The 22,654-nt window shown below is 45.8% G+C and overlaps 1 protein-coding gene and 1 long non-coding RNA gene across 6 annotated transcripts in view; one reads left to right on the top strand and one right to left on the bottom strand.

Moving 5' to 3' along the window:
- NUFIP2 (nuclear FMR1 interacting protein 2) overlaps positions 1-22,654 on the bottom strand; it is a 41,172-nt gene that overhangs the window by 14,947 nt on the left and 3,571 nt on the right. For 3 of the 5 annotated variants that reach the window (XM_042791353.1, XM_042791351.1, XM_042791352.1), the window contains 2 exons: positions 5,481-5,667; positions 653-2,362 (listed from right to left, as the gene is read on the bottom strand). In XM_042791353.1, coding sequence (XP_042647287.1) covers positions 653-2,362; positions 5,481-5,658 — 1,888 coding nt within the window. In that variant the 5' untranslated portion in view covers positions 5,659-5,667. Of the gene's footprint in view, positions 1-652; positions 2,363-5,480; positions 6,294-22,654 lie in introns of those variants that run through there. The other 2 variants (XM_042791354.1, XM_042791350.1) reach the window with 2 other exon arrangements.
- On the top strand, positions 5,462-9,050 carry LOC122153320. Its single transcript, XR_006165196.1, has 2 exons — positions 5,462-5,565; positions 6,415-9,050. It is a non-coding gene; the product is annotated as an uncharacterized LOC122153320 (long non-coding RNA).

The raw sequence follows: 22,654 nt of genomic DNA, 5'->3' as shown, positions 1-22,654 counted from the left end.
GAAAGATTTGGCCTACAAAGACAACAAGAGAATTCAATCTGCAGCTCACAGTAGAGTTGATAAGCAAAGATTTGTCTTGCTGTTGCCACAATGCTCAAGAAGGGCAGGGGAAAAGTGTGTGTGGGGGGGTTGCTTTAAAAATAAAATAAATCACATTGAAAAAATGTAGGAATATTTTTTTTCTTCCTTCAAAGCCATGATTTCATGGCCTGATCTGCCCTGGGGAGAAGCTGCAACACTTTGGTGGTAGAGGTGTGAGTACAGACTATGAAGCCTTTTCAGTGACAGAATATCACCTGGTAAAGCTGAAACCCAGCAGATAAACCTACACATTTAACTCCTTCCAATGCTGAGAAGCTTAGGAGGATCCATTCATTCCATAGGAGTTAAAAACACACTAGCCAAGTATCATCCCCACCAACATCACTTACGCTTGTCCACAGGAATAGGGAAACAAATACCTCTTAACATTAATTAAACAACTGTTTGAATAATTTTCCCAAACCCTTACTGCCATTAGAGACACGTAAGCAAAAAGCTCATTTTTAAAACAATCAGAATTGCTGTAAGGAATATATCATGTTAGAATATTGCACTTAAAAAAAGAAAAATTGAAAAGAGAATGCCCTTAGGCAGCAAGTTAAACCATTACCTTTAGTGTGATATATAATAGCAGCCCTCAGGTCAAAAGAACCCCAGCTATCTTTCCTTTCTAGGCCTCTCTGGTACCTCTGTTCTTTGGCGGAGGCTAGCAAATTGTTCGTGGGAGAGGCCAGAGGATTCTCTATTTCATAGTCTTTTGAAAGAAACACTAAAGCACCTTGGCTACCGGTGTCTGCCTTTTGTAGGTCACCTGTGTGATGCGACTCCAAAGCTAAGACACCACCCTCAACAGCAGTCCCAGGCTTAAGAATAGCACTAAGAATTTGAGGGCTAGTCCGTTTATCCAGCTCATAAGCCTTAGGAAACACAGGTTGTTCAGTTCCTGAGGGAATGATTTCAGCACACTGTGAAACCAAAGTGGCAGGATATTCCCCTTGAAATGTCACTTCCATTAACTGATTATCCGCAGATTTCCCTACGACAGTTTCGGGCCCAGCGCTGGGCTCATTTATGAAAGACAAGCCCCACTGATTCTGAAAGATATCTCCCAGGTTCTGCTGATTCGTCTGCGATGGGAAATCGACTTGCGCTGTACCCAGAAGCACAGTTTGCATATTTGAAGGGTAGATAAAAAGGCTAGATTTCTTTTGTTCGAGAGTGGTTGAAGTTGTACTCATGTCCTGGGCTACCGACTCAGAGGAGGTTGATGGTACAGTACTAGCAGCAGTTGAGAGCAGTGGCTGGGTCCCTGGAGAATACACACTTCCATCAGTCCCTGCTAGAATGGGCCCATTCGAGAAGCTAGCAGAAGTAACAGATTTCATAGCAGACATGGGGACCTGGGACAGTCGACTAGATGTTTGGGCCTGAGTTTCCCCAGCAGATGATGAAGATGACGAAGACGACGTGGATGGGGTTTGAGCTGCTTTGTTGAGGTTTTCTTTAACTTTACTTGCATAACTTATTTTGGGAACGATTTTAGCACTGCTATTGTCCACTGGAAAAACTGGGGGTGGTTTAAATAAGGTCCATGAGTCCTCTTTAGATGTAGCCGACGATGCGTGCTTCCCCTTGGGCCGGTCATCAAACTTCTTGCTGCTAATCCCAGGTTTGGCATCAGAGTTTTTTCGCTGTACATCCCCAAGCCCAGGCTTCCCCCGGCCTGCTCCACCAGCCCCAGCCTCATATTTCCAAACAGGTTTAGTATTTTCAATTCGGTTCCCCTTTTGTTCACTATAATCAGACTTGAAACTCTCAAGTTCCTGTTTCAAGGTTGGTGCACTGACCTCCTGTTGCATTATTTTGTCCTGTACTAGATTCAAGTTCTCACAACCCTTGGCACTGTTGCGCCTGCCTTTCCGTTTTTTAGGCGTAGTATATCCACTCTCGGAGCCGCTACCATCGTTATCGGCCCCTTTGCCTACGTAGCCATTCGTGATATAGCTAGAATTATTTGTTACCACACCATTTGGAATAGACACTCCCTCTGGCTTGTCTGAGGGCTGGCTTTCTCTAAGTTTATTTTCGTAGGACTTCTCATTCTTTTTGTCCATGCTATTTTTCTGAATGAAGTTCTTGGGTTTGATTCCAGCTTTCCCCAAAGCCCCGGCCTTCACAGTCTGCTTTGGGGTCACATTAGTGTCTACAAGCTGCTGGCTGCCATTGGGTACCCTGGATCCTGGGGTGGTGGTTTCATCAGAGCACAGGCCCTTTAATGACACTTCTCTTTCTCCTGCGTTACCATTTAGCTCTCCATAGCCTAGAAGAAAGCCAAAACCAACAAAAGACAAGAATTAGAATGTGAAATGTTAAACTTCTGATTGCAGAAAGCTGTAATCAGCCCAAAACATATCCAGTTTCCTCAAGCAGACATTTTAAAATAGGAAAACATCTAGTCTCTGATGTTCAGAAGCGTATGTTTATTTGCTGCGAACCACAGCAAGAAGGGTTAAGCATAAAGTACCAGCAGCTACTGACTCTCTCATACAACAGGGTGATGTATAGGTGATAAAACAAAGCAAAGTATATGCAGATACTATGTAAGGAAAATATACTGTACTGAAAGATCACCAGCAAGCTGGAGACCTATTTCATCAGCTACTATTTCCAGGTCACAGAGGAAAAAAGATAATTCCCGGGATACATCAAGACAGAGGGATCTGCTGCCTTTGCTACAAGATTTGGTGAAGTTCAGAATCCAAACTGTGACAAGGGCCAAGTCCTATCACCTCCATCGGCTCCCAGGCCTGCAAAACCACCAACCCTCCTTCCCACCCTCCTCCCAAACGCCATCTCTAGTAAAAGAGGAAAAAAAAAAAAAAAAAAAAAAAAGAAAAAAAGCAAAGCGCTGTGCTGTTTTCCAAAAGGACATGTGCAAGTCCAGTTGAAAGGCGGAGGGAAGAAAGGGTGACCGTATTTCATTTAGAGATAGCAACCAACACTGCCGTGCTCGTTAGCATTGAAAAGGTGATAAAACTGGGAAGAACCGAATCCCTTCAAGCACCCTTCCACCACTACCAGCAACTGGTCTGCTCACTGAGAAACCTGGTATTTCAGAGTCCCTGGGAGAGCTGGTACTAGCTTGAGACCCAAGAAATAAAATACTTGCTGAGGGCTCCAACTCATCAAACCCTTAGATTATGCAGAACACTCAGCTTTTCTTTTTGCTTCTGAAGTTCATTTCTAGGCCTTACGATTCTGAAGTGAATCTTGAGAGTGAAATTTAAGTGAAGCTGGAAGCCCCGGACAGTCCAGGCTGAACCACTTCACCTTCCGTTTTTTTTTTTTTTTTTAAAAAATCTCTGGCCAGAGGCCTATTGCTTTTGAGGACCCTGGCTACAATACCCCAACAGAAGCCTTGAAGCTCCCGGGAGAAACAGGAAGACCACCCTGCACCCAGCTCAACTGTGGACGGAGCAGAGGGACTCCCTCCTGCTGCACCCGCTCCTCCGGGAAGAACACTATCCCGGCTCCTCCTCTGACTCATCTGTCCTCCTTCCCGAGGGTGGAAAGCCCTACGCCTCCAGTAACAACTGACCCACCTAACGCTTCATCTGCAGCCACGGCAGCGTGGTCAGCACAGCGCACCGAGTGCCCCAAGAACGAGAGCGGGCAAAACCCCAGCTTGAAAGAGGCTGTTTTTGTTGTTGTAATTAACTGCTATACTAAAAATCATTGTTATCCTCACATCCTGGAGCCTCAGATGTCTGGCAGATGTAACTGCTCAAGTTCTGTGCAAGTCGGGAACACAGGAATCCTTGTAGGAATCTTTACAGAAATTCCACAACTGAGTTTGCTGAGAGGGATCAAAAAGGATTTTACTACACGCAAGTATCTGTAACCACCACAACTTCCACTATAACTTTCAAATACGCTGTTAAGAATATTAACCATAAATACTCCATCCCAGAGAAAACTGCTAGGATGGGATTCTCAGCTGAGTCAAGGACTGAAAATTAAGCATTTCAGAATAACGTGCAAAGGAATCCTTCTCAAGCACAACGTGTTATAGCTGACCATGTATGACTCAAGACTTCTGACACCACTCATTAATGAAACAAAACAGTAAGAGTGGTCATAAGACCATTGCAGATGAGGAGTGAAAGAATAAAATGAAGAACAAAATCCATTTCAGTAAGGCAGTGTGTCAGCAGTTTCTAGTTCCAATTTTCAAGTATCCACAACTCAGCTGCCTGAGTTTTCTCCAAATCAACATTTGGCACAGCTGGCTCTGGCCTGGACACTGAGGTGCAGCAACAAATATTTTTTTTTTTGGGGGGGGGGGGGGCGGGGGGGAAAGGATGTAAAAATGTAGAGGTGAAGAGCATTTGGCAACCTCACAGTTTCATAGCTGGAAAGGGAGGGGTGTCAGGGTAAGAGCATATTAAAACCCCGGGCAGACTGCAAACAGTGAAATGACTAGTCAACTTATTTTTGCTCAGTAACTTATTTTAGGGTATGCCTGACCAGGTCCCTCCCTACCCTCCTCCGCAGGCTGCGCAGGGGGCACCCCCAGCCCCACTCCCCACACCAGCCAGGTCCCTTCCCACATCCCGCCTGGTTATGTAAATGAAAATTTCAAGTGAAAAAAAAAAAAAAAAAAAATTAAAAAAACCGTATACGGCGTTCTGACTGTTCTTATAATCACGCACTCTGAACCCACACAAGCCTCCGAAGGGTGTTGGGTGTTTTTTTTTATTATTTTTAAGACACCGCAGCCAGGCAGCCCCCCAGCACCGTGGCGGGGACTCGGACCCTGCCCGGGAGCAGCCCCCCCCCCCCCCCCCCCCGGGCTGCCCGGCCACCGCCTCTGCGGCGCTGCCAGGGCTCCGGTACGGCACAGCCCTTCTCCCGCCCAGCCCCGCTTGGGGAAAAAGCGGCTCAAATCCCCCTCAAAAACCGGGCGCAGGCCGCGCCGCCTCCCCGCTCCCGCCGGCGGGGCCGGGCCCCTCCGCCTTATCTGACTCATTGATTTTTTTTTTACGCTTATCAATTTTTAACCGGCGCCTCCCCTTCCCTTCATCACCCCCCCCCCCCCACCCCACGCACACACACACACAAAAAAAAAAAAACCCCTCGGCGCGGCCCGGGCGGGGGGCAGCGGCCCCTCAGGGCGGCGCGGCCCGGCCCCACGTGCCCGGCGGGCGGTGGCGGTACCGGGCCCCGCCGCTCCCGCAGCCGCGCCGGCCCCAACATGGCGGACAGGAAGCGGCCCCAGCGCGGCGGAGAAGCTTCCAGCCGGGCCGGGGGAGGAGGAGGAGGAGGAGGAGGAGGAGGAAGGAGGAGGAGGAGGGCCCCGCCGCCGCCACCCCGCGAAGGTCACAGGCCCAGACCCGCTCGCACCCCCCCCCCCCCCTCCGCCGCCCACCGCCCCGGACCTGTTCTCCGCTTCGGCGTGTCCTGGTGCTTGTGCTCGTGTCGGAGCGGCGGCTTGGGCTGGGCTCGGCCGTCGGGCGGCGGCAGGTAGGCGCTCTGCGGGGGGTGGTGGTGGTGGTGGTGGTGGTGGCCGTAGTAATAATAATGATGGTGGTGATGGTGGTGGGGCTGCTCCTCCATGGGGGGCGGCTAAAGGAAGAGAGAGGAGAAGGAAAGGAGGAAAGAAAAAAAAAAAAAAAAGAAAAAAAAAAAAAAAAAAAAAAAAAAGGGGGGGGGGGGAGGAGGGATGTTGTTTGAGGGTTTCGCTGCTGGGCCCGTGCGGCTCCGGCGCTGGGACGCGGCTGGCGCGGGGGAGGCGGCGGGACTGGCAGCGCCCGCCCTGCAATCAGCGAGCCGCGCCGCCGCGCCCGCCCCCCGCCCCGCCCCGCCCCGGCGGAAAAGGAAGCGCCCGGCTCTTCCCCGCCTCGGAGCGGGACGGCTTCACCCCCCCCCCCCCCCCCCCCGCCATGCTACCGAACCGGAGCCATCTCCTTCCCCCGCCGCTCCGTCGGGCCTGGGGGGGGGATTTGCTTCAGGATGCGAAGGGGGAGCAGCGGCAGCGCCGCGGGGGAAGGGCGGCGGGGTGAGCTGCCTTGGCCGAGCGTGTCCGACTTACCGGCCTCGGTGAGGGCAACAGCGGGTTCTGACAAACGTTCCTGCCCGCTTCGCGGAGGAGCGCTGGAGATTTTGACTGATTAACCTTCCCCCCCCCCCCCAAAAAAAAAAAAAAAATATCACAGTCAGGTTGTTGGAAAGCCCGAGGGTGGAAGGGGGGATGACAACTTGAAACGTGTTCAAATTTGTAACAGGTCTCAAACCGCCGATAATCCCCGCTGGAGCGCGTTCGAGGGGGGGTGTTCGGCAGCTAAATGACCTGAACTCCTTGCTCCGCCCCAGGAGGAAAAGGCCAGCAAGGCTTTCCCCTCGGATTGCCTCTCCCGGTCCCTCCGAGGCAGAACGCGACCAGAGCCCAGGGCTCTCTCCTCTCCGCAGGCGCCCGGGCAGCGCTGAGACAGGGGTTTGATTTGAACGCGGAGCAGTGAGGAGCCGAGGCAGGAGTTAATGAGGAAAGCAGGTAAAAAAGAGCAGAGAGAGAGGGATGGGGAGACACGAGATTGACACATTCAGGCTGGAGTCAGAGGCAGAGTCCTGCGCCCAGTTATTCACCACGCCAGTGTGATTAATTACCTCCAAATACTCCGAGTGTGCACCACAGCAAAGAGGGTGGAAGAGTGACAAAAGAAAACGTGATCACGTAATTAAAGACTGTTACAATTAATGTGCACAAAAAGAATAAACAGGCTGCGTAGAAGATCTTAAAAATATTACTTCCTCGCTTCTCAGGGCTTGTATTACCTGCTGTATTTTTTTAGTATTTTAATAAAGTTCCATCTCCGGAAAGCCCTATCAGACTTTGGGCACTGTACAATGGACAGAGCCCCTGCCCAGAGATTTTACTGTTCCCAAGTTTTATTTCAACATAACATAGTTGAAAGTTTATGCCTTGAGCACAGCTTCCCACTCCCCCCTCCTCTTTAATACATAGGAGGTAGAACTTTTCCTACCAGAAATACCAACTTCTACATTTAGATGATTTTTTTTCCAAGATTTGAGGTACCTGAAATATGAGTTCTGTGCCAAATGGGTCCCACAGTTTACATTTCTTTCAGCACAACGCAAAGCAATTTAAAATGCAGTGAAACCATTTAAGCAAGCAACTATGAACTTTGGGCTTTGCCCGTGCTCTCAGGAATAACGGTCCTTTCAAACGCTGACTCACAGAGTGACCTCACATCGCTTAGGAGACAAGTCTTAAAATGAGGAGTCAGGCTTTAATCACAGTTGACATTTTATTGGTGGCTTGGAAGAATTTATTTTTAATATAAGGAACCAGCTTGAAGACATGCACTTCAAAAGATTCTGAAGAAAGCAATTATGGGCAAAGTAGCTCTGCATACACATACACCAGAAATCTAAATACAGAGGGCAGTGGGTTGTCTCTTCATGAAAGACAAAGCAACTATTTTACAGCTTACAAGTGTCATGTTGTCAGTGTTACACTATCTAAAGCTTGCAAAAACGGATTTTAAAAAACGCCGAATAATACAGCGTGGGGCCCATCACCTTCAGGAACCCCCCTAACAAAGGAAGCGCGGGTGTCCCACCCCCCGAGGCGGTAACCCCACATCTGCAAGGTGGGTCGGGCCCCACTTACTGCAGGGATGTGTTTTTAAAGGTACTACAAGTGCCAGCATGCAGCGCTGCACCGCAGCCCAGTGCTCCTACCTGCCATGCTGGGACATGCAGTCTTCAGAAACTACGTATTAATCCCATCACTAGCAAACCGTTGCACCACTTACACTGTGTATTAATATTAAAGTTGTTTGGGAAGTGTTCTCTGTGGGAGAGGGAAATAGGAGATTTCCAAGCCTCATTCGCAGCAGTTTTCCTTCTTACTGCTCTTTGAGTTTGACAAGGCAGCAGCATCTCAGGCAAAGGGAAAAGGTAATTCTCTTTGTAATTTCACATCCAGTCCCAAGTATTCCTACATTCAGGCACAAAGCTGGGCACAGCCAGCATAATTTCTAACTCGGTGATTTATTCAAAGCTTTATTTTATAAAGCTTTGAAGTCAATGGCTTTTCAGAGAACCTGCCATTTAAAGCTGCAAAATGAAGGCAGCAAGGAATGAATCAACTGCTACAGAAACCACGAGAAAGTTTTCCTGGAGAGTCTGACCCGAGATGAGTTTTGAATTCGTATGAAAATGCAGTTAAACTGATGAGCTATTCTAGTGATTTTCTAAGAACAAATAACTTCCTTGCAAAGGCAATCCTCTTTAAGCCACTACATTCAATTTCCATTAAGTGTTTTAGGGTAAGTTGAAACTATAAAACTAATCCATGAAAAGAAAAATGCTGGCTTTGTAATATTTCTCGTGTCTGTCTCCTGTTTAAAACTCAAAATTGGGAAACAAAGTGACCATATTTATAGATATTGGGAAGGGCTCTTATGCAAAGTATGTGTGGCATTTATTTACATTTTTTTGCCACAGTGTTTTTGTTTATAGCAAGGGGTCAGACTTGCAAAATTCTCTGTATTCTAACACATCCAACCTAACAAAGCAGTCAAAGAGAAGTTTACTTCCAAGTATGTTTAACTGTACTATTCAAAACTTGCCACATTTGGCCCCTGAAATCTAGAGTATTTCAGTGCCGTTGTGATTTACCAGCTGATATTCAAATGTTGGAGGAAGACTCAGATCTCAGAAGCAGTTTAGCTGAGATGGATGACGGGGTGACAGTGCTCCTTGCAGCCTTCTGCTTCACCAGGGGTACAGCTAGCGCCATGGAGCTCACAACACCAGCCTCTGCAATTACCTTCAGGTAAGGTGGAGCCTCTCCTTGACTCCATTTTTGTACTCTGCTGTGTGCATTATTTATAGATACAAAGCTGGTCTCTTTAAAGACTTCCCTATCCAGACATAGCTTGATAGAGACTTTGGGTTAGAGTTCTTAAAAAGCAGCCCCCCCCCCCAAAAAAAAAAAAGGATTTAACCCATAACTGAATTGTAGGAATGGATACTGTGGACACGGATCTTTCCCATCCCTAACAATTTAAGCATTTCCACCTAATAGCACATGCTGAATTAAGATTTTTTTTTTCTTCTAAAAACTTAACTTCCAAACGCCATAAGCACACTGCTTTAATCCTTCATTCACTCTCCAGAAAATTAAGGCAGCCCAGCACCAAAATAACTATAGGAACTATAGGGCATAGTTTTGTGAGGCAGCAAAACTAAGAGCTAGCTGCTCCCCTTTGCCTGCCTGCCTCTGCCCTGCCCTTGCAGCAACACTGGTGCTTCTCTGAGCCTGTTTGAGAAATTAAACTAAAAGAATTCTTCAGATGAAGTGCACATTTTTCTTCTGGTTAAGCTTCCTGAACTGTTTCACAGAGGAGCTAGACAAGTATTAATGCCCTTAAGAATGGGCTGTCACTACAGCAACTCAGGAGTTGCCTTCTTCAGCCAACCCTGCTGCAGGGATGACCCCTTCTGGGAGTTGGGCAGTGGGGACACAGCTGGGGTTGCAGCCACTTAAGCCATCTAATTTTATTTTGCTCATATTTGTGAGTCAATCCCCTCGAGTGCCCAAAGAGGGATGGCGTGACCACCCTTCAAAGTGTTTTGAGCAAGCTTTAACAGAATGGCTGTAACCAGTGGGACTTCCTTCTAGTGGCTACATCCATTGTTTAATAGGACTAGATCTGAGGAACGTCCCCTGTTGTAAACACATTGAAGCTTTCACACAGGCATGAGTAACATCTGCTGCCCGTATCTGCATGAAAAATTGTTTACTGGAGTGCAATCATATAAACTGGAGGCAGCTTCTTGGACACATATAAGAAGCAGCACAGGAAGCAGGCTAGCAGGTTGGCCTCGGCCAAGTCTCTCATCATGACTTGTCTGGGATTTCAAAGAATCCTGGCTCTGGGCTTTCAGACAGTTCTGGATCTCCTCTTCCTTCTTAGGATCATCACAGGGACCACAAAGAAATCTGCACAAACACCCTCCAAGGTGCTCTTGCAAAGACTGCCCTGCTGTTCGGACCTGTCGCACAGGCAGTCTAGCCTGTGGAGGACTGTATCAGTCAGTGCTTGGAGTAGACTTTGACCTCTGGAAGACAAATGAGAAAAAGCTCAATCCACAAATCCCAAGCACTTTTTATCTTGTTATACAACACAACAGTCACAAGGTCGTTAGTCACATTTCATTCTTGTTCTATTTGGATACCAAGCACCTATTATTCTGAAACAGGGATTTTTAAAAATTATTATTTTTTAAATAGGCCTTGAGTACATTTGCATCTGGCACGTGGGGACTTCAATACTTGTGTTCAGATTCAGGGTCTCCAACCTAACAATGCCCGGCATCGGCAGAACATTGACTCTGGAAGGGTTATTATTTGAGTTATCACTACGATGGCTGTTTCATTATGTGACACAGGGCAATGATGGTTGACTACAAGATTAGGGATTGAGAAGAGCCCTTATCTGAAGGAAAATTAAAAAGACTGGGACCATTCTCCTCTGAGTGAATAAAAAAAGTCCACAATGAAGGTATTACAGAATGCATAGCCTAGAGATAGCAGTTTGAGAACTTTTGTTCATCTTATCTCAAAACATAGGAACACAAGAACATGAAGGGGAAAAAAAAAGGTAAATTAAGAGATAAGCAACCACCTTTTAAGGCTTTGCATAAAACATATATGGAATTCACTGACATGCAACACTGTGAAGAGCAAGCAATTATTACTATTCTCAAAGGATGGGCATAATTAAGCTAAAAGTAAATATTTAACATCTAAAATAGAGGTTTTAGAAGGATTACTACTACTCATTCTTCAGGGCACAAATGAGCTTCTACCTCTTTGGATTTAAGAGGAGGTTTCTGCTAGGTATCCAGCACCCGGAGAGCTCAAATAGAAGTGGGGGGCAGAATTTACTCACAGTAAAACTATCTACTCTGAAGAACTCATGAGCTGAATATAACCCAGACAGCTGATGGCTCTAGCTAGACAGGGAAGAAAACACAAGGTACCAGAAACCAGTAATGACTGGCAAGGTAAGCAGTGGTCACTGTGCAGCAGGTGCCTGTTAATATCTAGATTCCATAGAGGGGTTTCTTGCATCTTCAACCTAACCGACCTATGCCCCAATTTTTAAGATTCAGGTATTTTAGTTACTAAGTGGCAATGCTGCAGAAGACAGTCAGAGGCTAACTCTCACCTCATCTTTAGCCCTACTTCCTTATCTCAGAATCTGGTCCACGGTGCCACTCTTGTTCTCCCACGCAGTTTCTTTACTTCACTGCCTACCTACTCATGAGGACTGAATTATGGGACAAAGGCTATTGTTTGCAGCAAAGGGTTTGTGGAGCAGCTATTCTGGCACAGCTCCCCAGGTGGAGATACAGTTCATATAGGCAAAAGAACTCACTAAACCAACTCCTTAAAAGGCAAACTACACCATCAGAATAAATCATCTCTACATCTTTGCTTTTTGCATGCATCATTGCTGCAGGGTTAACTCTGGGATTTTCACATTCCAGCCTGCAAAACACTCTGGCAAGATTAGTAGTTCCTTGACCAGGAAGACAAGATGCACCAGGAAACAAACAAACAAACAAAAAAAACAACAACAACAACAAAAAATGAAGAGCTTACTTTGTTTTCTTAACTGCTTCTTTTTTTTGTATATATTGAAAGAGAAGAATGAAGGAATGAGCCATGAGCGCCAGTTCTGTTTAACGATGGGAAGGGGAACTCTGTCCAGAAGTCACCTCTGGGGTGGAGAACAGCACCTGAATAGCAGTACACAGCAACCCTTACAAAAAAAATGTATTTACTAGACATATGGGATGAGAATATTATGTCCTAATGAAGCTATAGTGCAACACAAGTGAAATCTAAAGACATAACATAGAAAACTTATCTAGAAGTGAACCAGAATTCTAGATATTAAGACCCCCCACACACACATCAGAAAGTAGCCTAGGAATTCATACACCAAGTTCAATTAATGATATTCATTCTTCATTATCATCTTTACACTGCAATACACCTCATGTCAGCCCCAGGAAAGGATATGAGTCAATCCTTGACTAACTGATTGGCTCTGATTCACCAAGGAACCAACATATGTAAAATCACTCAAGATAAAAAAAAATGCTAAGGTTTGCCTCGCTGATAATTTATCTAATGGCTGCTGAGATTGGAGTAATAGGAGAGAGATGAGAGAGAACAGCACTACATTGCTATGGAAACTAGAATTTTCAAAATAAATACCTTTGCAGAACTGAGGTTGCAGATCTAAAATAATCCATACTGTTTTCGATGTTACCTCCCTTTGCCATGAGATCCACCCAGGCTGACCAGCCAGGCATAAGCAAAAAGCTTGCGTGTGGGGATATAGGATATCCCACGGCTCATGTTCCTTATTCCAGTGCAGGTATGGGCTCTGAACAGAAACCTCAGCATTTGGTCTGTTACCTGTACAGTTTTGGGAGCCTTCCTGCCATGCAGCCAGTCTGGCCAGGCCAATGCAAAATGAATCCATAACCACTTGAGGTGGGAGGTGTTACCTTTATCCCACTATAGTAATAATCCTAAATATTTGCAGAGTCCCATGGAATTTTTTGTTTTAAGTGAACTAAGACAGCACAATATATACAGCTTTGCGAAGTTCTGATTCCCTTACACACACAAGCAAACTCTTTACCCTGCAAATGGCTCCACTGCAGTTACTGTTGAGGTTATCCAGTCCTTTGCTCCCGAGTAGTCCCATCCTGGAAAAATGGTTGGTAACTTCCCCACTTGTGCCTGGGCAAAGGGTTTCTCATTTTAGACACACACATACCTCCACACCCCACCTACCTAGTACCATCTCACTGATTGCTGCTGTAAACAAGTCTAGGCTCTAGAAATGCTGACTCACAGTACTAGGACTAGGGAAAATATTTAGAGTTGCTAAAGAAATGAAGCCAGGCAGGTTTCCTGCCCTTCTTCCTTATCTGTGAGCCCCTTGCCACGGCAGGCTGTAATGAAGGACTTTGCTTCCTGAGGGGAGGCAAAGAGTAGGTACTTGCTTCCTAAAGATAGCCCAGATTCCTTTGAATTCCCAGTTGCTACCTAGTAATTGTAGACAGGGGAAGAACCCCCCCAGTGCTTACAACCACAGGGCTACAGATGTTGAGAGATTAATGGCTCCTGGGTACGCTCTCTTGCCTAATGCAGCATTGCTCACTTCAGGGCACTTCCTGGGATATAGTCAAGTTCCTTCAAAACGCTTCAGTGTGTGCTCTGCAAGGCTGTTCTTTACCTATAGACTTTACTGAACCGGATTTAGCTCCGATTCCTGCCTTCAGCATAGCTGAGTCAGTGCAGACAGGCAAATCACTATTTGGTTTGGGAGGGTTTGCCGCCAATCGAGACACAGGCAAGCAGCACTGGGTGCAAATTATGGTTTGCTGTGGGCATGCCAGCACAGGCAAGGAAAGGGACCTGTGCTCACACAGAACTGCTGGGATGGTGGAGCACAGTGTGGGGAGATCGGCGCTATCTAGACGGGAGCCAGTCTGGGTGCATTCTGCCTGTGTTAGCACACTGCTGCACCCAAACTAATCGGCTCTGGACCTTATCCAAATGACAAGCTGACTGCCTACCACATCAACAGCCTGTTTTCCCCAGTGGGAAATGACCTCCTGTTGCAAAAGGCAGAGCATTTGGGGAAACAATAAAGTTTTATACCCACACGATTCACGTGGCAAATAACTCGAGAAAGCCTAAGAAGCGCGGAGCCTTTACGACTGGGCAGGTTGCTGAGCTGCCTCCTCCTCCTCCTCCCATTACCTACGCAGTTCATTTGCAAAGAAGCAGAGGCTGATGAGCTACATTTGCAAGCTGGGCAGGGCAGACCAGGGAGCAACTCTCACTGAGTGGAAGGCGCAGGCAGGCTGTGGTGAGAGCTGTATTGCAGCGCTCAGAAATGACTGTGCTAAATGGTCATGGGAGTGGTACTGAGCTGATTTTACCAATGACCTGTTCTAACTAGAGTCTGCAGTCAATGTGGCCTGTGGCTTCAAAACGCACACAACTAGGGATGCAGAGCTGCACTGGCATCTGGCTTTCAACTCTGCTTAGCCATGCATCAAGTGAAATCCTTAGCAAGCTGATCTTGCGCATAATTCTCTCTATGCTTGTCAATTCGGAGCTGCATTTGGCTGAAGTCTCCCACTTTCAAGGCAACAGGAGCCATTTTGTATAAGCGGAGACTGGGGCTGGTCCTATGAGGCTCTTGCACTAGTTTGAGAGAACAGTAGCTGTAGTGCTTTTGCCCTATTTATAGTGCTTAGTCAAAGCAAACCTGAGGTCCTGTCAGTCCTTCATCTCAGGTAACTGCTGTTACAATGAAGATGGCTCAGTGTGAAGATGGCCCTATGTGAAGAACAGATCAGATCATAAATACAGAACAGCTGCTTAAGCAGAATGCAAAGAAAAGAAGCAACGATGTTGCTGGGCAGAGAAAAGCATTGCAAAAGCTTTCAGATAGCCTCCTTTCTCCAAAGGCACATGCGCACTCCTATCATTCAGTCACATTTCTCTCAAGCTTCCTGGTAGCAGCATCAGCAAGTGCGCTCCGTCACATCTGACTGGCTACAGGACTCTGTCCTCGTCTGACAGTGATGACCTGGCCTCAATTTTTCACAATTTTGCCACCTCCTTCCTCTTTCAGCACCATAAAAATCACTAGGCATGAAACCTGCAGCACAAAGGAAATTCTCGCTAGCACAGCCTGCTGCAGTACACTTCCCTCAGCAACGCAGGCGACAGCAGGCGTGGCAAACCTCTCATAACCTACATTAGATTCCCATAACATTTCAAATCAGGCACTTAACTTCCAAACTTGGCTGAGACTTATCTCCATGGCCAGACTTAGTATACACAACAGAGACTAAAACTCTGAGGATCACGGCGAGCAGCTTTGCTCCTTTGGTAAAACGTAATGCTTTACAACAACAAACAGTTCAACCCCATTAAACCAGCCTTTTTTTGGCCCAAGAACAAATACTGAAATCTCCCTAGAACTAAGGGCCATCCAGATTTCTCCACATGCAAATCACGCTGTAAAAGATCTACTCTCTGGTTGAATGGCTACAGCAAAACATACTTGACATTGCTACGGCTATAGCCTCCGATCTGCCACTGGCCAGAGGTGATGTCATGGGCTGTGTTCACTGTCTGGAAATGAGGAGCAAGAAACACGCTGCTGTTGGGTGGCTGGCCAGTCCAGTGACACATCCTGACATGGGCCACAGCGAGGCAGGAACGGGTAGACTGATGTCTCTTAAAGATCATGGAAATAAAACCCCGGGGAGAAGTCATCTGTGTAAAAGCACAATAACTTGGTCAGTGACAGAGGGTCTGCCCAGGCCTTTGATGCTTTTGTCCATCTCTCTTGCTGCACTTCCTTAGTCCTTTTCCATCCCTTATCACCTCTCTTTCCTCAAGACTGCTTAGCTAATTAAACTGCTGTTGTTTCCCCTTTGTTTACCCGGTTCTACCCACACTGAACAGCAGCAAGAGTGTTCTCCCACTGATGTCACCACTACCTCTAAGAAAAAAAACTGACCTGCAAGCTATTTTTAGACACATTGTAAAGTTGTGGAGCTATTTTGGTCACATCTCTGTACTGGAAGCTGCAGGACACTGACAGGCTCTGTGTTTGCCTGGGGCAACAGGGGCTTTAACTGTGAATAAGAACGGCTTGTGACTTTGCACTGAGGCTTCTCTGCCCATCTGATGCCACAGGACTCTTTACACCAAGATTTGATTTCTCATCATTTTAGAAAAGAAGAACACATCTCCCTGAATTCTGCTGGATCCCAGAGGCTCTGTAGGGCCTTTGCATTGTTGTCCTCTAGCCTGCGCTGTTTCTAGGTCTGCAGAAGGTGCTATTTACTCTGTGGGCTCCCTCACTCCCATTTGCCTCACTTGTTAGGTGAGGTGCAATTATGAGTCCACATAGACACCGGACAAGATTTTATCAATCTTCCTTTGCATCAGACCTTTGCAAAAGATCAATAAACATTAGACTAGTGCCTGCTGAGAAGTCAGGTGCATGTAACACTGTGGAGGTAGAAGGAAGAGCATAAAGGAACCATTTGCAGCCCAACATGTTGTTCTGAATACAGAACTAATGCCTGGGAGCTCTGGGGTACATCCGGGGCACTGGGCAGAAGGTGCCTGGTCTAGACAGCTGTTTTCTCTAGAGTGCCCAAGGGTTGGTTGCCAAGTTTGCTGGGGCTGTGTAGCAGGTGCAAGGCATGGCCAGAGTAGAAGCCAAAGCAACTAACAACAGGATTTAACAGAATTAAGCCCATAGATACAAAAGGAAGCTTGAAGGATAAGAAGTATGAGGTAAATGAGAGGAGACAAAAGAAAATACTGAAACTGGTATGTTTAAGACAGGGACAGATGAGTCAGATCTATAAAGGAGGAAGAAGGGAGTAACTGTATATGCACGTTTTGGAACAGGTGGCAGCCATCCCTCCCCAGAAAACTCCTCTTAGGACTACTGCTGTCTTTAGCTATAGTGCACGTTTTTCCAATACACTTCAGATAGGTGCACGACTGCTAATACCACTATCTTGTCTGGAACAAGCCCCTCAGGCAGCAAGAGGAACCAGAATTTCATCAAGTCAGACTTTGAGGTCTATCTCATGTATATTTTCCCCCAACTTTCTTCTAAAGGTTGTTCTTGAAGAGTTCTCACACTAAAACCTACATCCTGCTCCTCAGGTGAGCCACTCCTTACTCTACTGATGCAACTTGCACGTTTTCATGAGTCGGGACAGCCTACATCTCTCCTCCAGAGCAGGATCAGCACCTGCTAACAGGATGAACTGTCCCAGGCAAATACTGGCAACCTGTTGCAAACAAAGATTTGATTTACAGAGCACCACTGTATTTCACCGGATATTTCAGCAGAAGGAGCTGCTTTCACTCATTTGGTCCCAGGCAAGCATTAATCTGTCCATGTTTTATATATTACAATCTTCATGCCAGTGAAATCACCTGACCATTAACTGACATTTTATGACATGTAAATTAAAACTAGCTTGGTAAGAATTTAACTTTTTAGTCAACAGGTGGGAATGGCATGGACTGAATAATACTGTTTAATATGTTGTTATTTTAGCAGGACAGAACTGCCACAGTTCAGATGAGACAGAGTTGTATCCAGCAGCAATACGTCAAGACCTGTTGGGTCAAAAAGCTCAATGAAGTGTTCTGTGTTTCAGCTTCCCCCAGAGGTATGCACAAGACTAGCAGTAAGCATTACAAAGTGAAAACGTTTTGGTGAGATGAAATAACGTAGCAACATGTTGCATTCTTTTCCTGCTGAGCTTCAGCAGCCTTGCTTTGGGACACTGCACAACAGGGTAACAAACACAGCACGGCAAGAGTGTCTGACAGAACGGACAGAACAGATAACCTGTCAGCTCCTGCACGGTGGACCCATGCTCCTGCCAGCAGACCTTTGCCAGTGTAGGGAGTTAACTAGTTTACCTTTCATCACCTGTCTAGATCCTTAGATTTCATCCATTTTCACACAATTTCTCTTACTGTGAGAGCATTACTGGAATCATCTCCACCAATTATTGAATGAAGACATCCTATCGCCATCTCCACAATACAGATCTTTTACTAGTTAATATAAAGAAAATGCATTTTAAAATAATCCTACACCCGTTCTCTCTTTTGGTATGGAAACACCAGGCATACAGTAACAAATCACAGGCAGCTCACCCCATAGACGTAGTCAGAGGTCGTCCACCAATTGTGTGGATCCAGACAAGTGCACATCATATGGTTTAGCTGACAACTGCAGTTGTTGCGAGTCTCCTCTAGGGAGTGCAGTTGTAAAGGAAGAGATTAAAACTGCAGCACACATGCCAGCTGGTAACGGGCGACTCAGGATATTCAGGCAATCACAAATGGTGTCTGTCCATTTCCAGCTGAACACAGGGAGCAGCAATTAGGTTTGAGCTTGATGTAAGAGCAGGATTCCGCTAGAACCGGAGGGATGTTTAGCATGTGCAAGAAAAGTCTGTCAAGATACTAAAAATCAAGATGTAAATCAAGCAGTAGGACTTCAAATATAGGATCTACCATTTAACCCAGCACACCCACAGCTGAATGCAGCATGAACAGCACCGCTACGGGGCTTCCATCTCCGGCCCACTACTGTATCATGCTGCATATCCATCAGATCCTCCTGGGAAAGCATGCTCAATCTTAAAATATCAGTTAGGCCTTGGCCTCTGTGTAGAGAGCAGCAGAGAGACATTCATTTCTAGAAGTAGCTGTGTTTTGTGTGTATGTGCACATCTCTGTACTAGAAACTGGGCAGAGCCACGAACTTACTTCACCTTGGATTCACAAAGCAGATAGCATCAAACTGATCTTCGTGGTAAGGAATCATGGATGAAAAGGCATAAGGTTGCCTATTTTCTCCTTACAAATCACATGTATGCCTTGACTCTGACCTATGCCTGCCTCCAAGAAGGACCAGAACATAAAATGAATCTGCTCAGAACAGAATCTTTGCCTAAAAGAAAAATAAAAAAATTCATGTTTCCAGTCCGTTCCCCCGTCCCGTCCCGTCCTGTCCCCCCCCCCCAAAATTAAGGAATGCAGAAATCATGCTACCATCCACCTGAGGCAAGAGGGTAAGAGGACAATCTCGCCAGGTGAGAGTCTGGATAGGAAGAGCAGGTCTGCAGCAGGGACGTAACTACATTCAGACAGGTGCCAGGGTCCATCCCCCAGCACAGCAGAGGACACCATGACTTCTGCAGTTACTGACTGCTTTGTGAGAAAGCAGCTCGATTGCATTTCCTGAGGATAATTCCGTATTGTCACCAGGACAGCACACCTTTAGAAGCAGGGTGTCTTTCTGTCCTGCCATACCATGTGCTCTTTACTTTTCTAAGGAAGTGCTACATAAGAAGCTGCCGTCACAGTCATTAGGGGATTGCCTAGAGATCCACCGAAGCACAGAACTTTACAAGCTCCTTGGTCTCTCACAGGGTGCCAGGCTCTGGGTTCCTCATCAGAGCCAGTGAGGAGCACCAACTTTGAGAACTGAGTTTGGGTAGCCAAGAGGCAGCGACCATTGCTGTTTATGGATAAAGTTGCCAGGCTGGCACAGACAACTTTGCCACATACAGAAATCACCTATAGCAAAACAGGAACAGACATTCCCATATCCTAAGGACAGCAACTGGACCAATGGCCAGGGATTTCACTTTCAGCCAGGTGTTCAAGTGGCAGCAGATACCTGTGGGACAATGCCAGTCTTGTGCTTTTAGAGACTCGAAGTTCCCTCTGTAGCAGGTGAGAGGACAATCACTTCTGCTGTGTCTGTTACTAGGTGTGGGTTCTGCAATTAAAATGCCAGCAGCTGGCTCAGTTTAGACTGAGCAGCATTGCTAGTATTGGCTAGTGTGTCACAGCCCATGGGAAGGAGGTAGAGGCACCAAGCACAAGCTTCATGTTTACTCAGCAAGCACCAGCTGAAAAGAACCATCTGATTTCTAAACTCCTCTTGCCTCCCACTTTTTGTCTCATCATCACACTACATAGCTAAGCTACACATGTAAGGTACCACGAGCTAATTCACTCATCCACTCCCTTTATTATAGCCCTTCTTACTGTTTTCTCACCTGTCTCCCTCAACCAGCAGATCAGAAGCCCTATGTACTGACATAGGGGGAAGGAAAAAAAAAAAAAAAAAAAAAAAAAAAAAGAGAAAAAGCCTCTAGAATCTGTGATAAATAAAAAGGAACCATCAGCTCTCTCGCCCTTGCAAATAACAGAACATCTCCTCCCTGACCCGTCCCATCCATTCTTAAGTTTTCCCACCAGCATAGATTTCTATTGCTGTCTTGAATAGTTACAGGTGTTTTTTAAGAAGCATGGGAAAGTCAGACTTAGCATTAAGAGATCCTCAGAAATCTGTAAGGTTATTTCTGGTGATGGCACATTTGATTTCTAGGGAGATGTTTATGATGTATGCATTATCACAGCCTCAAAACTTCATTCTCTACCTATTTAGGATGCCCACACTGGATTACAACCTGCCTTTACATACGAGATGTTGAAGCTTTCAATGAGGTCACACCAGACACTGACAAGCACTGATGGGTGAGTCATGCTGCAGTAGCCAGAGATACTAGCAACAGATTTGTTAATCTGTATGCAGTCTAACTCTTTTTCTGGTCTAGAATCTTGTTCAAGAGTAGAACACAATGTCTTAGAGATAGGTGACTGCAGAATTGCTGAAGAGCAAGGCCAGATTTCCACAACTGTTTTACAAATTATAATAAGAATCAGTTCCTGGGAGCATGTTTACAACAATGCAGAGTGTGGTGTTTTACCTATAAAATGGAAGATCAAGATCCAGACAGGGTCAGCAGCAGAGCTGTTCATTGCAGATCACTGGAAAAGCCACCACACTAAGAAGGAATCTAAGGGTTCTCAGAAGAGTTCCACCAACTCTTGCTCCAGCAGTTTGAATCATCATCTCCAGCAAGCTGCTCTTCCCTGTGCCAGGGTCACGTCTGTGCACCAGCCAGTTTAGCACAAAGGCTGGCGTAGTAACAGGACTGTTAGGCCTGGGCTTGAGCTGAGACATCCAACCATACCCCAGCAGAGTCAGGCACAGAACAAACTCTTCTGCTGGCTCTGCCCATGAAAGCTTTGGAAGTGTGGCAAGAGGGACACAGAAAACTGTGCAACAAGCGAGATAGGGGGACTGAGTGCATAAGAGCAGAAAAAGTTTCTTCATGTTGGCTAAACTACTGGATAGCCAAAAAAGAACTAATCAGAGAGGGAAGAGGCAAAGTAAATCTAAAAGAAGTTCTGTAGAGAGAGAACAAAGAAGTGAGGTGCTCTTGTATTTTCATTGCTATGAAGATAAATTAAGCTTCCTAAGTTAGGTAAATAAATAATTGTTTAAGACTTCAATTCAGAAGACAGCATGAGCAGCAAATGCCAGTGGGACAACTAACAAAATGTGTCTTCTCGCAGAGAAAGCAAGCCACCTGGAGATTGCATAACTATAATGAGTTTCCTCCCAGTTTCACCTTATTAGTCACCTTTCACCCTTCTCTGCCAAAGGCCTCTTCTTAGCCATCCACCCAAGGAGCAGAGCCAAGACACAAGCCTTCCCTGTGCTGCTTCTTTCCATCAGTCACCCTTCAAGGTCAAGGCCTCCACAATACTGATCTGTGCTGCTCATTCCAGCCATTTTGAACCAATTCCAGAGTAAAACCCTCTTCAGCCCTGCTGTTGGGAAAAGATCTGAAATACCTGAACAGACTCTCCTTATACTCAGTTGTCATGGCCTGGAAAAATTTGGACCAACACATTTTGATTTTGCTGTTAAAAGGAAGTCAAGAACACTGTTATCTACAACTGTGTTTAAGAGATACCCCAACAACCCCCTTATCTTTAAATACCTGATCTATCAAAGTGCAATACATCTTGTGACCGATACATCACAACAATACATTGTACTGATATTCTGGAAGTACTTCCTAGCACCAGGCATGTATGGTATAAGCTATGTATAAAACAAGCACTGAAAAACAACAGCTTAATCAGCTTATTGTTATTCTCTTGCAGAGAAGGGTAAAAAGAATTCCTGGGTGTCCCTGGGCAACATGTGTTACAAAAGACCCTGAAAGTAATCAGAGGAAATGTACATCTGGCAAAAAGAGAATTTTTTTTTCCAAGTTCTGAAAATATTTCAAAGTAAAACCATTGCAAAGATCCACCAAGGAGCCTTCACCAGCAGAAGACATGCCTACCTAGAGTCCCTTGGAAACCTGTTTGACTCACGTGGAAATGAGCTACTGGCATTTATTTGTAATTGCCCAGCGTGGCAGTTGCTGAGGAAGGAAAAGCTTTTGAGTCACACTACAAGCCACTATTCTACTTTTGTCTAGTTGCCCAGAGGGTAGAGTGGGACAGTCAGAAGGCTGAGATTCTGTTTATGCCTCTGACACTGATTTCCCATATGACCTTGGCAAGTACTACTTCTTGTGCCACTGTTTCCCCATTTCTTTATAAATAAAACCACTCCCTTGACTCATGGGACAATCCTAAGTGCACAGCAAGGAACACGTTTATTTATCTAATAAAAGGTAAGAGAGAAGAGGGAAGTATTATTATTGTTGTCATATAATACAAAAGTGGTTATGTAATAACATCAGTATTGCTTCATTTTTGTCATTACGACATAACAAACTGTCAGAGGGATACTGTCTGACACGGTACCTTCATCCCAGTGAATGCACTGAAGTGTTTACCTCATTGATACAAAACCAGATTACAGCAATCTGGAAGACTCTACCTCGTTTATTTTGACCAGCCTTTCTCTAGAACATGTTTTTCCTGTATAACTTTGTAAACCATAATAATGGCCCAAACTACACTATAGGAATTACAGCAGGTTTCATGAGCTAGTAAAAGCAAAACAATTCCTCACTTGTGCATTTCACAACTAGGCAC

Source organism: Tyto alba, unplaced genomic scaffold (genome assembly GCF_018691265.1).
Source record: "Tyto alba isolate M040663 unplaced genomic scaffold, T.alba_DEE_v4.0 Super-Scaffold_19, whole genome shotgun sequence".
NCBI lineage: Eukaryota > Metazoa > Chordata > Aves > Strigiformes > Tytonidae > Tyto > Tyto alba.
This window is presented reverse-complemented; position numbering and strand designations above follow the sequence as displayed.